At 37.9% G+C, this 17,771-nt stretch overlaps 1 protein-coding gene across 1 annotated transcript in view; it reads left to right on the top strand.

Annotated features, from left to right (window-relative positions):
- LOC117421880 (uridine diphosphate glucose pyrophosphatase NUDT14-like) overlaps positions 1-15,428 on the top strand; it is a 34,954-nt gene extending 19,526 nt beyond the window's left edge. The window contains exons 3-5 of the mRNA XM_034927244.2: positions 5,561-5,625; positions 6,981-7,236; positions 13,091-15,428. Coding sequence (XP_034783135.2) covers positions 5,561-5,625; positions 6,981-7,236; positions 13,091-13,340 — 571 coding nt within the window. The 3' untranslated portion in view covers positions 13,341-15,428. The remainder of the gene's footprint in view (positions 1-5,560; positions 5,626-6,980; positions 7,237-13,090) is intronic.
- Positions 15,429-17,771: the final 2,343 nt, after the last annotated feature.

Below are 17,771 nucleotides of genomic sequence, written 5' to 3'. Positions count from 1 at the left end.
AATTCAGCTTATTCTTAGTACAGTAGTTTTATACTTCAGAAAATGTGTTTGTTTTTTATTTGTTTTGTTTAAATCTTTGTCCTTTTTTCATCGGAAGGATAATTTAATTCAGTTAGGGAAGTGTATAAAGTAGGGGCTTTAACTTTGGCAAGATTGCAATAACAACATCATTCTCAGTAGGGTTAATTATATGTACTTTGGTTTAACGCATGTTCTGAGTTGGTTGTGCGAATGCTGTTTTCCCAGTGGAGTTGGGGTCAGATCACTTCCGACGTCAGCTCTACTGACCGTATTTTCCACACTGTGCACCCCATAAAGCAAACAGATCACTCCTCATCTGTGTTTCCCATGGGCACGCTCCCTCATCTGTGCTGCAATCGATTCTCTTTCTCATTGGTAGTTTTATGTGTGCTCTGCGAACTGGATGTTGTTGCCTATATAGGGCACCAAACACATTTCTTACATTTTATAAATCTGTGATTAATTGTCTATGAACTGTACATCACTTGAATTTCATTACATATATTTCTAACAGTTTAATGGTATGTCTGAAGAAGTTCACAATATATGGTAAAGAGCCATTAAGGACATATCACTTTAGATAAAGACACTATAGTATGAAAAAAAAAACCTAAAGATCCTGGCATTAATGTCAAATGGAACATGACTTGAAATCTGTTCCAGCTATCCAAGCATTGCACATACTGGTGGATCATTTGCTTGGAATCCTTCAGTGAGAAACAGAGGTAAATAACGAAACAGACAGTTTCCTTTCACTTTTTTTCTATTGCAGTAACACGTACTATGTTTATTTGTTTAAACGGTCTGGTAAAAGTTATTTACACATAATAAACAAATTATGCGTCATTAAAAAACATGAGGCATGAAAAAACACGTTACAGATAGCGCTGCCATTTTTAATGACAAAAATACCAAAACGTTTTTTTATTAAATCAAATCAAATGAAATGCTTTTTTTTTTTTTTTTTTTCAAAAGGAAGTCTGTTTTTGTTTTTTTGTTTTTTTTAACCCGTGACGGGTGGTTTTGTACTGTCCGTTCCAGTTCAGATTTTATATACAATGAAAAGGAAATAACAAAGTGAAGGCACTTCGGGGTGTTTTTGTATAAGAGCATTCCAGGGGGGATGAACACCCTATCAAGTATTACAAAACACAGACAAGCAATATCACCTCTGCCGTACCTGTGGTCCACGCTTTGAAACAATGCGTCAAGAAAGTCGCTTTTACCCCCAGTATCCTAAAAACTATAGTTCATTCCTAAATATTGTTTTTGCTTTTTTTGACTGTCAACTGAGTGGGTGTTAAAACTTGTAGACAGTCTAAGGGTTTCGGTTTGGGTGGGGGGTTAGTGCTTTGTTTCAGAGAAGAACAAACATCCCTAGTTTTGTCAGTGCATGCGGGTGTGAGTGTAGTCATGTGGGTGGGTCCAGGGGGAATGGGTTGTTCCAAGCCAGCATCCATAAAGCCAACAACCATTTGTTTTCTTAATCTACTTTACCGTATCGCGAGGACTGCCTTTATCGCAAAGTTAATGGCGAAGTTAACGGAAAAAAAACTCTCCGATGTGAGTTGCACTGTGAATTTGCTAAAAGTCATTTTGGGACTCTAACTCTATTCACAAAGCATGATCTGCCTGTTAACCCTGCACCTTAGGGAAGGGAAGGTGAAAGGAGAGGGCTGGTGATCCATCACATCTGGGTAATCTGTGGGAGACTGCCTGCAAAGTTGTTGGATGGTAGGTGGTGAGAACTGAAAAATCTATCTATCTGAGCTAATTCTCTAGCCTTTTACTGAGTCAAACGTGGCTCAGAGCTCTATGTCGTAGATATAACAAAACCACCACTTCATGGCAGGGGGTGTTCAGGACTGGATTGAGGCTTGGTGAGTACCATTGTCCTCATCACGAAGTTTGCATGCATCGAAACAAAAATATACGATCAGTTTCATCAGGCCAGGAGAACAGTTTGGTTAGGAATTGGGAGGTAGGAACTGGGAGAGTAAATTAAGAGGACATAGTTGTAGGCCCTTCCCCAAACTACACTATAAAGCATCATTATCTTGAGACAGAGAACAGTCCATGGCACAATAACAGCTACCCACATTGTCTTTTCAGTGTGCCCCGCTGAGCTCTGCTAGGAGTGAGGAAGCAGTTCATCTGGATTCAAACCACAAGCTGGATTCAAAATCACAGCCCAAAGATAACAGGCTCCCACCCAGCATGGTGACATTTTAATTATAGCACAACATGAAACTTAACTTGTTAATAATCTACAGCTTGTTCCACCAAGATCTTTCTTTCCCCATGGGAAAGTATGGGCTTGTGTACTAGGCTGGGCTTCCTGCTTCCTTAGCAGTTTCAACCCTGCCAACGCTGCAGTCACCTGCCCCTAAATTGGGGCACGATGTCATGCCAGTTAACTGGAAAAACACAAGGCAGTGTTTTCACTGCATCCACAAGTTAAACAGGAGACGTTTGAAATGAACTTCCTACATCCCATGTCAGTGACCATTTTTGATTTAGATTTTTTTGGTTTTATTTAAGAATATAGTACTTTCCACAGAGATGCCCAGCTGAGAAGCAATATTACTTTTCCAGTGACTTCTTATTTTTGTTTTCTTTAATTGAGTGATTGAGTGGTGCACAAAAACATAATATTACTCATGCATGGTCACACTCGGTCAGTGGCTAATTACTTGTACAATGTCACACTGAGAGCAAACCCTGGGTATCTTGGCTTCAAGTCCCTTAGTCTAACTACAAGAATATACTGCCCCTGTTACACTCTTCAGCTCAGTTTGTTTATCTGTCTCTACCTGTCTGTGTGTTTATTGTGCCTTATTTTTTCCTTCCATTTCTGTCGGCTTTTACCTTTTTACTTTCTTTGCCGTATGATTTTTGTTTATGTTTTGATATTGGTATGCTATAAACCGAAACTCATAAATCAAATGCCCACACCTTGATCGCATATTAAAATGTACATACACTGAAGGATTTATAGCTGCTATACACTGTATATGCTTATGCTGTATTGCTCTGTCCAGATATTGTTACTCATCCATGCAGGGGCCAGATCTGTTTGATGGAGCTGTAGGGAAGAAATCGACTGTTCCTGTGAATTGTGACAGTCAGGAAAAGACATGTCTTCAAAGCTCTTCACAAAACCTGCCTTGCAAAGTTCAACCATTGGGCTTCACCGGCTTTTAATAAAAAGATATTATTACATTTAAAAATGTTCCCCAGTTAGAAGACATGCTGTTTAATAGAAGCGAACGCCCAAGCTACAGTAACTTTGCAAAAGCTTGCACCAATTACAAATGAAGCACTGCTGACTAGAAAAAAAAAGGCTTTGAATATGTGCAGCGTTGTGCATGCTACCTGTCCGATTGTAATGAAATCCTATTATAACGACTCTCTTCAATGGACATTTTTAAAGGAATTCCCTCCAGAGCCTGGAAAACAAAAACAATCTAAATCCCCCCTTAGATATCCAATCATCTGCAGCCTGACCGGCCTTATCTCTTGTTCCTGTTCACTCAGACTCCCAGAGTGGTTTTGTTTTGTGCTTCCTCTGTCTCTCAATAATGGACAGCGCTTCGCCCAACCATTATTAATAGGAGGGCTGCGTTAAGGTTGCCTTAAAAACACTTCAAAAGCTCTTTAAAATGTCTTCAAAGAGGGTAATGGAGATCCCAAACTGCTCAGGTATTAATTTAGGCGGATTGCCATACTCTTTGTAAGTTACAGAGTCCTGTTTGGGAAATATCAAAGGTTGCTGCCTAATTAACACTGTCTGGTTTGAAAATGGATGGGTTGTGGTTTTTAGCTGGTTTAAGTCAGCTCTTTACATCCCTGGAACAAGGTATTTACATGTCAGAGGGTGTGAGAACAAACAACATGTATGCATTTAAGTGGTTAATGAAAGAGCAGTACATTATGCTTTACAACCATTCTAGGATTCATCACTGTAATTAAATAGGTATAATGTAAAGTATCTGCATTTCTTAATCACACACCATACATTAATTGGTATGGATCCTGGTTATTAGGTCAGGTATTTTTATACATTTTTCTTCCAAAAAAAGTTGTTGCATAGCAACCACATTTTGGTTTCTCATTTGCCCAGTCGTCAGGCTGTTACATTGTCCTTAGTGTTGGGTTTGCTAGGGGCTGCGGTGGTTACTGGGTCTCTTTGCAGAGTTTTGAAATTAGTTAGGGGTTTTATGTGTGTTTGTTTGTTCCTTAGCGTCATCATCGGAGGGATTTGAATTCATGTCCCCCAGCAGAAAGACCAGTACACAACTCTGAAAGCAAACTGAAACACCTTCTTGTAAACAAGATATTCTGGTTCTAGTTTTCCTATTAAACACATTTCAATAAATAAATAAATGTAATGTGATGTTTTAGAAGTAAGAACTGCTATTTGTTTATTTTAATCATTTCAGTAGTTCGGGACATACACCAATCACAACATGTTTTAGTACAAATATTTATTGGGAATAATGCAGAGTATGCAACATTACACAGAAGTATGTTATATATGCACATTCATTTGGAATCAAACCTAGCTTGGTTTGAGGGCTCGCTGCCTGGCTGACTGGACGAGGCTGAGGCCCCCCATAGATAAAACCTACATTTTTAAAAGAGGTGGAAATGGGGAGGTGGTGGGTTACGATGAAATCGAAACACAACTGAGAGGTAAGTGAAGAGGGTATTTATGGTGCTAACAATCTTAATGAGCTAATGTGTAAATTGAATGATTCCATTTGGTGACGCAGAGATTGGTGTCTGACCTTCCTCCTGAACTTTAGTTCTAAACTTCATTTATTCAAATGTAATTTGCTTTTATGAGGCACACTGAATTTCTCCCCAGTGCTATTCCAGTACATTACTGTGGAGGATTTTCACTACATTACTACGGTGTAGGTTTCACCAATAGAGCCAAAAATGCCCAGTTCTAACTTATGAAATCTCACACATACAGAACAGCAGCTCATACAGCATGCACTTTCTACACCAAGACATGGTTCACTGAGGTGCAGCAACTGCTTAGATGCTCGCCATATCATAAAAATATACATTATGCATCGCTGGAGCCCAAACACAGGCCTTGATTAAAGTCTGAAGCCAATCAAGTTGCAGCCAGTTTCAGTTCCTGCAGCACTCCATTCCAGCTCTCTACGGAAATGCAGACGCGCCTACGTTTGAATTTGAACTTAGAATCTAGAGCGTTATTGAAACTCAAAAAAAAAAAAAAACCTTTGCATTTCTTAACCCTCAAAAAGTGGAATGACCAAGGACCATGAACATGTTAACATGACTAAACAATCAACAGATCTAGCCATTATCCCAATAGGTCTCGTCCACTGAACAGAAAGCAGTCTCTGAACAGAAAGCAGTCTCGCCCAAATTAAAATGCTGCAAAGACACTTTACCACCGAGCAGCAAAGGTAAGGCAAGGGAGTCTTTAGAAAACAGGTTGAAGAAATGGCTTGTGTGCTTTTCTTCTGACTCATGCATTGTCCTGTCCGGTCTTTTACAGTGTCTCGGTCCTGATCTTCAATACCACTTCGCATTGCTTTATCCTGGTCAAGCAGTTTCGTCCAGGTAATCAGCATTATCTGACTTTTTATACCCATTGTGTTTAGAGGTTTTACCCATTAGAAGAATGCAGCAGAAAGGCAGGCAGGCAGGCAATAGTGGGAAACACCAGTTACATGATGCTGTTCCTCTACTTAATTCCGCAGCCTTTAAAAAAAGAGAATGATTTGCTGTAGGAGTTTGGTTGGAGGTTTTAAGAACAGAATGTAAATTGCACACATTTAATGAACAGGCATGTCTCAGTCATGGTTGAATTAGACATTTTAAACAAAAGCGTTCATAAAACTATTGGCTGAGATCAGAGGTGTGAAGTCATCCATGTATTTTAAATTCTCTGTTAATCTATGAATTGTCTTTTGTCAGCTTGAAAAACCTCCTAGTAAATAAAGGCTCTAAATTCAATGAGAGATAGGGTGCATGTTTTGTATAATTTAAATTTCATCTGTGATTTTTCTCAGATTTTATTTGTTTAAAAATGACTGACTACAAACAGGATACAGAGGCTGTTTCTACCCACCTCTCTCTTTTTGCACATATACAAAAATAGCAGTAGTCCCAAGAAGTCCCTAATCTGCTCTTCATTGTGGCATCTTAAACAGATTTTTTACTTAGCAATATCATCATTGTTCGCCGAAGCTGCTGCTTTCACTAATCTCAAGCTTAGCCTTATTGTAGTCAAGGGTCAAGCCCATTTTTACAATTGTGAGGGAGTTTGTTGTTTAAAACTTTCAAAAATCCTTTAGTATTGCACACAGCTACATTACAACAAAAAATGTCTGCCCTCCCCTTAGTTAGATTAAACAATCCAGTGATAAAACTGAGGAAAACACACCCAGTTCCCTCTTGTGTGTGTGAGGGTGTGGGAGCCAGTGCTGAAATATTAAATTACAAGAATCAGGTACAAACGTCCCTTTTTCTTTGTGCTGGCCTGTCCTGTAGCTAGGGCCTCCCTACTGGTTTCTCATATAGTTCAGTAATGGTAGCCTTTAGAGGCATTGTCCTGCACGGGAGCCAGGAGAGTGTGTGTTACTGAGTTCATAATGGAAGGAAGTCCCTCCGTTCAAACTGGAAATGTTCTATAGCAACAAAACGTGGCCAGCAAAAGCCTTAAATAGTTAAAGCAATGATGTAATACTTAAACAATAACCTGTTCAAGCACAGTTGTTGCTTGGTCTCACCCTGGTGATAGTGTCGATCAATCACTGTGCTTATTTATAGTTAGATTTGTGACAGTTGGAGGGGGGGAGGAGGGGGTGTTGTATATTGATCTGTAAAAAGCAACATTGCCTTTGGAGGGTGTTTCAAGATATATCTCTTAAATATTCTAAATCCTTTGTATTTCAAACCTCTTCTCTTTAAAGCTGTGTACATGTGTGAGTGGGAGAAACACACCCCTCAGAGTCCTGAAGACAAGGTAAAAGAAGGAGAGGAAAAGGAGAAGAGTGAGGAGAGCCATGGGGACCCACCGACTGCAGCTGCTGGAGTCACTTATGAACTCTGTGCTGGATTAGTAGACAAACCAGATCTCTCACTGGAAGAAATAGCCAGGCAGGAGATTCTAGAAGAATGCGGCTATGACGTGCCAGTATCGAAGCTCAGAAAAATAACATCCTACAGGTGAGGGATGCCGTATTTATTTAGACTTTTAACCGTAATATTCTTGTATACTATGTACACCATGTTTGGATTTGTACATCTCCAACTGCCCCATGTTTTATAGCTGATAACACTTTGAAGAGTTATATTGACATGAGGGGGAGAACTTATCTAGCCATCTTGGATGGGCAGAATTATCAGTCATTTTTTAATCTTGTTTTATTATCAACTATTGCATGCTGTATTTGTGAAACGACTCCCGGTTTATTTTTTTAGATGATAAAATATTGTTTATATGGTGGCTTTCAATGTCCGCAAGCAAATATTAATGATGGCTGTCTTCAGTGGAATTCCATAATAAAGGTATTTAAGCAGCTTTTCATGTACTGCCGATTTAAAGGACCCGGAAAATATAAAGCCCATTGTGTGGTAAGTGGTGCCATTGAGACCAATGTAAGCTCTGCAATATCAGGCACCAAACGCAACACACATAAGAAGATTTACGAAGAAAAGGAGGCCATTCAGCCCTTCTAAGTTCACCCGGTTCCTAGTAGCTGATTGATCTCAGAACTTTGTCAAGTTGGGTCTTGAAGGATCCAAGTGATTCTGCCTCAACAACATGAGTGGGCAGCCCACTCCATACACTCAGCATGTTCTCCTTCCCTCTGTCCTAAGTCTGTCTCCTGGTCCTGGCTTCTGTACTGCACTTAAAGTAATGGTTTGGGTTAACGATGTCAGCTTATTTTAAGATTAAAGACATAGGGCTCTATTCATAGATATAAACTGCGGCATATCACTAAATAGGACCCTCTCTGGCAATGTTACGTGATTTTACAGACAGAAGGGCACTGAAGACACTCGCATGCACTGTTAGAAGCTTGATTTTTCATAACCTTGGTACTTAAACTTGAATTATCTCAATGGAGGTATTTCTATTCGTTATGTTTGGATCAATTGAGTGTAACCCATGCTCTATTAGAACAACTCCAAACCCTAACCAACACACGTGCGTTTACACTTTTGCTTATTTGGTGGGGAAACATCCATAATTTACTTGAGACAGTTACCCCCAAAAGTTATACGCTCTCCCAGAAGCATTCCTTCACTGGTTAGTAAATACGAGAACTGAATGCCGTAAATCTCTCCAGAAGTATTGGTCTCAATTTCAAAAGCATTAAACGACATGCTTATCAGCATATCACAGTTGTGAAAAGCTCTAAAATCATAAAAGTATGTAATTAGTCATGAACACCTGCTGGTGCACCTGCTGCTAGGTGCTATAATACATTGACCTCCTTCAATTGATATTACTTTATTTTCCCTGCACCTGCTTTTGCCTTATGTAGACATGGTGCAATGGAATGAAAAATGATGGCATTTCCTTTTCTGCTTATCAGTTGCAGTTCAAGTGCTCTGTATGTGCAAACACGATCATTGCTTCTCATATCGGTGCACTCCTAGGCACTCCTGTTTTTATTCCAATTTGTGCTTAGTCGTGGAGCCCCTTGCCAGCTTTTTATTTAACGATACTCTGAAACTCAGCTACACTAATCCCCACGTCACAGTTAATACCTGTTTGATAATAAAAAAGATGTCCTTGGATGGTTGATATCAGACCTGCAATCTGCTACAAAAAGCTTGCTGCTTGTAAATTAAGAACAGTACCACTCCATAAATGGAAGAAAGTCAGCAATTGAGGTTGTAAAGTCTTAAATACACAGGACATGATCAGTAAAGGCAAAACATGGATTAGTAATAAAACACCATTCCAAGAAAGTGCTGTCATGTATTATCAAATATTACGATGGATTGATTTATGAGAAATTGCACAATTATAGCCCTGCTCACAACTTAAAAATTCAGACTGGAGTCTGTTGGTGTAATTATGAATCTGGGTGGAAGTGTAGTTTAATAAATACAGCACATTTGTGTTGCACTGGAATAAGACAGAATAAAATGCTCATTTTGTTGGCTATGGTTTACCCACAAGGTATTTCAAAGAATGTGATACAAATACTGTGCAATTCAGGTGTAACTGCCATGATGTATAAACAGTGTCAGCTAGCTGACTGCTCAGCTGTCCCCGAATTTGGAGTTCACAGATAAATGTCCTCCTCAGTTTAACATTTATAATCTTATATATTCACTGTCCTTAGCTGTAATGTGTAGAGCTGTTATCCAGAAATCCATTTTTATTGATATTAATATTCGATAGCAGTTTAAAAAAAAAAAAATTGCTAGCATTTCAAACAATGAAATATTAGCTATTCCAGAGCTGGTAACAGAATAAATAAATGGCCTTTTGTCATTCAAATTATGGTATATTCGCTGTCTGTGCTGAGTATCACATGGTTGCACTATGCAGGTGAGAACCGTCTGAAAACAGTTGAAACAATTGAGATATTGGGCTCTATGCACAAAACCTTAACCCTTTTAAAGTTTCTTTTTTAGTATGTGTAAACATTCTGTAAAGTTAGACAGGGATTTGAACCTGACAGTCAACTCCAAACAGCTCGGAACGTTTTAATGAATCTCACCTTACTAAGATATCATGTGGCTTTGGTAGTCAGAGGGAGCTGAAAACTTAAATATTGGTTTACAACTGTACTCTACAACTATGGCCAAAGGTTTTGCATCACCCTAGAATTAACACTTTTTTCCATATACTTAATGAAAAACTGACAAAAAAAATTGAAAAATGTGACATATATATTTATTTCTTTTTAATTATGTCTCAATACTAAAATTCGAGATGATGCAAAACTTTTGGCGATCGCTGTGTGGTTGTCGATAAATGGTTTTGTACAATAACAATTAGCCACAGTCATTGAAAACCTACTATTTCAGAACCGGTTTGAGATACATACTTCATATTTGCAGGATTATACAAACAATTCGCAGATGGCCTTGACCTAGACCCCCGATGTACATGTAACATCACGGCCATATTGAGGTATTGGCTGTCTGCTGTCTGTTAAATACAGTGTCACTTAACAGTTAAACATCTCACCATGGCAATTCGAATGATCTTGATGTGTCTTCTTCCATTTATAGTAATGATTGCCATCAGTTTGTATCCTGAAACCAAACACACCACATCCCTGTTATCAGAAGCCATCCTTAATAAGACACCCACAATCGTATCAGTGAGATGGATCTTTCAAGCACGCTTCACTTTTCTATAAACAACTGCATACCGCGATGCTGTACATTTTCAATCAGCGCAGCAGTGATGGCAAGTTTATCTTATTTCATACAGTGAGATGTAATAATTTCATGAACTAAGGTTTTCTTCATATGTTGACTAATTACCGTAGATCTCTTTTTAATTGTTTTTAAAACATGAGAAGATTGATCTACGCTATTAAATAAGGGTGATTCTATCCTTTCAAGTATGTTTGCATGTTTTTTTTTCCATTAAAATATGCATTTTTTCCTACTCTGGTCCCAAATTCTTGAGAGGAGTTTCCTATATTTGTGGTTAATGATACATAAACCAAATGGTGCCATGCAGTGTGTTGTATGCAGGTAAAGAAAAAAAAAAAAGTGTAACTCCTACATTGGGAGAAAATGCCAATTTTTTCCATGTGGCAGACAAATAATGTTAGTATAATTTGATGTTATAAGGGCTTTCCAGCAAAATAGGTCTTTGACACAATAGGTTGAGTCACACCCATTGGTTTACATGAGCTAAAAACGAGCCATGTGTGTAAACATCATGAGCTGGAAACTCATTTCACAGCCAGGATTTCGGAATGGCATGCTGCTTGACAGTGCGCATCATTAACTGGCCCCTATGCCCATACGAGTCATAGCAGAGGCACAGTCCACGAGTTATGCTCAATGTTTGCACTTAAGCACTTCTTAGGCAGGCAGGCACAGGCCTTTGCAGTAAACTTTTGCATTTTTTCAGGCCAAATGTATAATAACCGAGGGAGTGGGTTACTGACACGATTCCTTTTCAACATCCCGTGCCAAACACCTTTAAGACTGCCCAAGTGTTGAAATAAAAAATAAAAAATGATATGAATGCAATAAGGTGTGTGTTTAATTGGCACCTCACATATTTTCTATGTGTTCAGACATGAAAAAAAGATTGTCTTCTACTTTAAAAACAAGTAATTATTTTAATATCTTTTCAGCTATTCTCTATTGAATGTTTTTGTCTAAGTTTGGAATCTGAATTCTTTACTGGCTGTACAATCTGGTTGACTTTATTTGTTCATTTTTCTTTGCATTGTGGTCGACCCAGGTAAAGAATATTTTTCTTTTTCTTCTACTGAAATGGACAGCTGGTTTTTTGGCAGGATTTAGTAATACTCTTGGAAATGTTTCACCATCGTGTGCCAGCCTTTGTGAAAATATTCCAATGGTATCCAGTGAACCAATGAATGTAAGATAGCACTGCAATAATATTCAATAAAATACCAGTGATGGTTAACCATTAATTGTTAACCATATAACCATATAGTTTTTCACAAAAAAATGTAAGGACTGTTTAAGGAATGTTTTTTTTTTATGTTGAACCAAGCTCTCAATCATTTTCTCTATTTAAAATGTAATTTTACCAAATATTATTTCTGTTCAGTGTTGTTTAAGTGTAATAGGGAGAGCAACCTTCACATGTTCTATTGAAAATTTCACAGAAAATCAAATAAAATAAAAGGCACAGCAGATGAACTTTAGCCTAACAGTACAGTAGTTCCAGACCAAATCAATCCACAAAACACTTGGACCTGCTCATATCTCCTCTGACTTCTCATGAGGGTCATGTTTTGTGTAACACCCAATGGGCTAGAGACTCATAGCTATGTACTCCAGATCTTTATTCGCACATAGTAAAAAAATAGAAAAAAACACCTGGGTCATTCCGTGACAAATCATCCAGCCGGTTAACCCCTACCATCTCCGATACACACCAAACTTGGTTCTTGGGGTTGTTTCAGGTAAATTTTCAATGAAAAGGTCAATGTCTCGGCTTCGTCTGTGCACAATTTCACGAAGGTAATATTTTTGTTTGCTTTCCCCCATTTCTAAGAAACCTGAATAATCTTCAAGTAACACACATTTCATTTGAATCAGATGACATGAGTAAATGAATAACACATCATCAGTGGGGGAAAAAAAGTCAGCACCTTTTAGTCTTTTTGAGATCTTGATTCTGAAAGGTGTAGCCCCTGGGGGAAGACGAAGTGACACAAGGGCAAATAACACTGCAGAGAATGTTGACATGGGATACCCAGCATGTGTCATCATTCTTTGGCCAGCAGTACTACTGTGATTTCCCACCAGGGTGCATAAATTGGATATAAAAGTTCCCAAATTCCTCAGAGACATTTTCAATCATACCCATCCAATACGTACAGGTTAGGTTTAGATTTTTTCAAAGCAAAGCAAAAATATTACCTTCCTGAAATTTTGCACAGACGAAGCTGAGACCTTGGCCTTTTCTTGGTCATTTTTTGAGTATTTTTTTGGGGGAGGGAGGTTCAAAAACATTGTTAAGGTGTAACTTCCTTTTGTTTTCTTTCAAATGTATTTTTTATATTTGCCAGTCTAAAAATGTAAATTTGAGCGTGTTTGCCTGAAACAACCCTAAGAACCAAGTTTGGTGTAAATCAGAGACGGTAGGGTTTAAAACTTTTTTGGGGGTGATTTGTCACCTATTAGATTCTAAAACGAATAAAAAACAACTTGAGCCTGTTTAGCTTTTTGTTTTATTTATTTCTGGTTTAGTAACTTTGGGTGCATTTTTCCTTTGTTAATGACAATTTGGTGTATTAAATAGCTTTGAGAATCTCTAGCCCTGTGTATGGTACTGAAGGTTTCTTTATTTTTTAGAAGGAGTTAATCCTGTTCATGTTAATGTTTTTAGGTCTGGGGTCGGAGTCACTGGATCCAAGCAGACCATGTTCTATGCCGAGGTTTCCGATGATAACTGTGTTGGGGAAGGTGGCGGTGAACCCCAGGAAGGAGAGCTCATCGAAGTGGTGAAAGTCCCTTTACAGGAATCCATGAACTTTGCATTTGATGAAAGCCTCCCCAAAACCATGGGGGTCCTCTTCAGCTTTATGTGGTTCCATAGCAACATGGCACCTAAGTACAAAATTTCAACAAACGTGTAAAAGCTGCTGAAAGAGTGAATAGTGATGTGACTAGTATTTTGGAAATAATAGTCTAGATATTCTTAGTGTTTTTATATATGTTACGTGTGACACCCCCCCCCACCCCCCCCCCCCCCCACAACACTAATATACAAGGCGATGCATTGAATGAGAAAAAATACACATAAGACTGATATCAATTAAATAAAAAAATAATAATAATACAAATAAATAAATAAAACAAGGGTTGCCGCAAGTATAATTTGCATTATTGTATTTGCTTTCTGGACATTTTGCAACGTGAGATCAGTCAGTAAGTGGAATACTTGTTGTCTTTTTGTTTGTACTTTAATAAGCACGGTAAGCTCTTTTTATTGGAAGCACGTCTGCTGCTATCAGGTGTGACATTGTTAGTGGGAGGGGTCCCTTTTACAGATCCCTTCAAGCACTCCCAGCCAACTCAGGTTCTGCCATCTAGCAGAAATTACTTGAAGCTTAGAGATGAAAACAAAAATCAGCACGTAGCAGCGTTATCAAATGAGCTAGCTTTAGATCTTCACAGTTTATATATTGAGACCATGGCTTTTAATGATTGAAAGAGCTAAACGGTGCACTGCTGGAAACAATCAACATGAGCAAGACACACCAAAAAAATACAAGGGATGACTAAAGAGATAGAAATGCGTGGCCCGAGCCATTCGGATACCTGCCATCCCGTTTAGATGGAACATAAAAGGCTGAATATCATGGCTACGGATCACTTGCTTACACGACCTTGTTTATTAAAGAATCTTGCTTATTTGTAATAGGGATAAGGGTACGCTGACACTACTGCACACCACATGATACCTGTAACCACTACGGGCAGCAAGAGCGACTTTAAGAGCACCTGCATTAGATCTTGACATTGATGTGTTAATATGACATAGTTCCATGAGTTTAACCCTTTAAAGATCAGGCTTTATTGACCTGTCGTCAACATTGTGTCTTAAGGAAAATCATTCGCTAAGTCTTCTTCGCTAAATCTACACTACAAACTGCTGAAAAGGAAATAAATAAGGTTAAGAAAATCCAGCTAACACCACAAACAAATATGATTTTTCCATTGCAGCAGCAGCAGCAGCAGCTGTACTCTTAGGAGGGTCAATGAGGTTTCGTTACAGTACACGATGATATTTATAAAAAGAGTTTCTATGGACTAAAACTAAGAGCATAGGTAGGTCAGCAAAATATTGTTATTTTCCACTCACGGGTTAAGTACAAAGATACTCTCTTATACAGTCCAGTTGGTGTACATGGTCACATTCATATTTTCCTACATACTGTATCACCAATTAAGAGGAAACATAAAAGTCAAAGGCACAGAGGGGAATAAAACTAGCAAGTACAAACTAAGGTGTAAGCTAGGGTAGTCAATATCATTTGCCTTCACTTGAAAATAGGGCCCTGTATCGCCATAAAAAGACATAAGTGTATTGGATTTAGGGGGGCAGAAACAAAGGGTAAAGTCCACCCTTCAAGCCAAACAGATGGATGTTTCACACCAAATGTCAACCAAGGAGTTGCAGGTTCTTTCACGTACGAAGGTCACATCAGCAAAGCTCCTTTTATGCTAAAAAAAAAAAGTTGTAAAAAATGGAGTTGTGGTAGTCACGTGATTTTCCTTGGCTGTTGAGAGGGTATGTTTGCAGTGTAAAGATAAAACCTGTACACTTAAAGTAAAGACATCTAGTAATTTAGGCAGAAAGGCCAGTCAGTTGGTTGTAGCCTCCGTTAAATGTACCTGCATAACTTGTTTTTATATTGAGGTTGTATGCCAGTATTGGAAAAAAAGAGGACCCCATTAAAACGGTTTACATTTGCACTTGAATTTGTTTTAAACTATTTTAAGTAGACATTATGTAAAGCAACTTTTTTTTGCAATTGTTTGTTGTGTTATTTTTTCTATATTGTATTTTCTAATTCTCTTAGTAATTATTTGGTCATATCATACCTTTTGCCTTGTAGAAAAGGGTATCATTAAACTGTGATTGCATGAGCTCTACATTTAGGTGAATTACATCTGTAGTAAATCTGTAAATAAAAGGGTTCAATTCCCAAAAGGGTTAATCCAGTTGTCTGTTTACCTGTTTTAAAGAATGTGGTTTCATCCTTTTCACAAATAGACTTGCCATGGCCAAAGTGAAAGGTCTTCTATTCTTTGTTAAATAGACAAAATAATATTCAGGCAAAATAACTTAATAGGTATTGTTGAACCTGATCTTTAGTCAACCCAAAACAACATAATGTATCTCATCCATGGTCTGACTTGCAAAATCTGTTCATATCTGTTCTAATTGTATATAAAGTTAACTGTCTATGTATCTATTTTATAATTAATATGTTGTTTTTTTTTCAAAGTTTTGGCAGGGCAACTTCTCGAACTCCATGGAGTTCGCACAAACTATTTACAAATGTCTAAAAATGTCATTAAAACATTGTGACCGAAGGGGATATATTGCAGGCAACTAGAGCTCCTTAACTCAAAAGTCCAAGTAACTTACCCAAGGCTTCTCAAAAAATTCAGTAGCATTAGCAGTTGAGTAGTAGCATTAACAACCACTCGGAATGATTGCAAACACCTTTAAACAGCAAGGGAACCGTGGAAATAAAAATGAAGGAAATGTCATTTGAAGCTACTTAATCTTTAACAGAAATGCAAGCACTCTTAAGAAATAGTTACAGCTATCTGAATTTGATCCCCATATCCTTCACTTTAGTTGTGCATGTTAGGCCATGTTCTGTAACTGGACCTCAGCTGATTGAGTTTCGTAAACAAAAGACAAAACCATAACCCGAATCTCACCCAGCAGCTGGGAACAGTGTCTTCTGTACACAAATAAAACACTAATTTGTCAGATCTGCCTCACAGCTCATAGATAAAGGTTTGGGGGAAAAAAAATCTTTCAGTTTGTCCCTTGACTGATGAGTTTGATCAGATACATCAAGTCACCAAGGTGATATTTGTATGCTGCTGCTTACGCCTTGTGGTAATCATTAGACATATCTTTGGTTCATTCAAAAACAGGGAAAAAGAAAACAGGCATTAACTAACCAAAGATAATTATCCACTCCTCTCTATAGCAACAGTAATCTACAGCTTTGCGGCTGGAGATGCTTAACAGAATCCTGTTTTTGCCAGTGGCACGTTCGTCAAAAGAAAGAGTCAGCAGGTTTGTGTAATGAATCCAAAAACTACACATGGAATTGCGACCTGGAGGTAAAATATAAATAAATAAATAAATGGTTCCTCACTTTAATCTTTGTAGTGGGCATTGTAAAAAAAAATAAATAACAATGAACCTTAAGTAAAAAGAAAACAAAAACACAGACAAACAAAATGCCAGCCTGGCTAATTAAGCTAATATACACAAGACACAACCATTTGGTTACAGCTCTGGTAACGCAAAAACAATATTTAAAGGTTTAGTAGATGGAGTCGTAAAGACAGAAATACCTTAAAATATATTTTTAAAAAAACAGTTTATTTTAAATTACATGATGAATTTTATACATTTATTTTTATATTTAAAAATGTACTTCATTTTATTAATATCAGGGGTTTGCAATGTTAAAGAAACACTTTATTATGGAACTAGGGTTGTAGAAACATGCACAATTCAAATTCAGTGCGTAATACATGCACAACCTTCAACTTCAGAATAGCAGGATTAAAACATACCTCCACAACTTTCAGCATGCAGTTGTCTTGTGCTCAACATCCTCTTTGCATAAAAGATAATTGGACAAAAACAGGCTTACATCTGCAATGCCTGGGCTAGATGCCAATGATGCTGAATTTCAGCTATAAACAGTTCAATCCTATTTCATCCCCTTTCTGTCATTTTAATAGAATACCAGTTAAAGCTTGCATTTTAAACAGCCCGGGTGCTTGTCTCTTTAACTCTTGCAGTAACAAATGCCCATTGCTTCAAATATAACATCTAACCTGTTTCATGTTCTTTTCCCCCCTATTGAGAAGCATTTGTATCGTGCAGGTTTATCTTGCTTCTTTCCTATTACAGGGTTTTCTCTTCAATGGCCTGTGGACTGACGCGTGTCACTTTATAACTATGCCAGGTTCATCAGTAAATTTTCCTTTAGAGTTTGGAAAATCACTATTTTACTATTGAACTGAATCTATCGAAGACCATCAATGGTACTTAGAACCCTGTGGTGTTTTCTTTTTATAGTGTATAAAGCATATATTCATTGGTTTTTGGCTGTTCTCCCTTCAAAATTACAATAAAACGAGACTAAATGGAATGCAACTGCCAAGGTGGGTAACAGTAAACAGAAGACAGAAGCTTCCTTGTCAGATACTGTAATCAAAATGAAACATAAGCACACAGTGGCCCATGAACTATACATTTAAGTAAAACCTGGGACAAATAAGTAAGCCTTCCACAGCCT

The sequence above is a fragment of the Acipenser ruthenus genome, chromosome 15 (assembly GCF_902713425.1).
Source record: "Acipenser ruthenus chromosome 15, fAciRut3.2 maternal haplotype, whole genome shotgun sequence".
NCBI classification, from domain to species: Eukaryota; Metazoa; Chordata; class Actinopteri; order Acipenseriformes; family Acipenseridae; genus Acipenser; species Acipenser ruthenus.
This window is presented reverse-complemented; position numbering and strand designations above follow the sequence as displayed.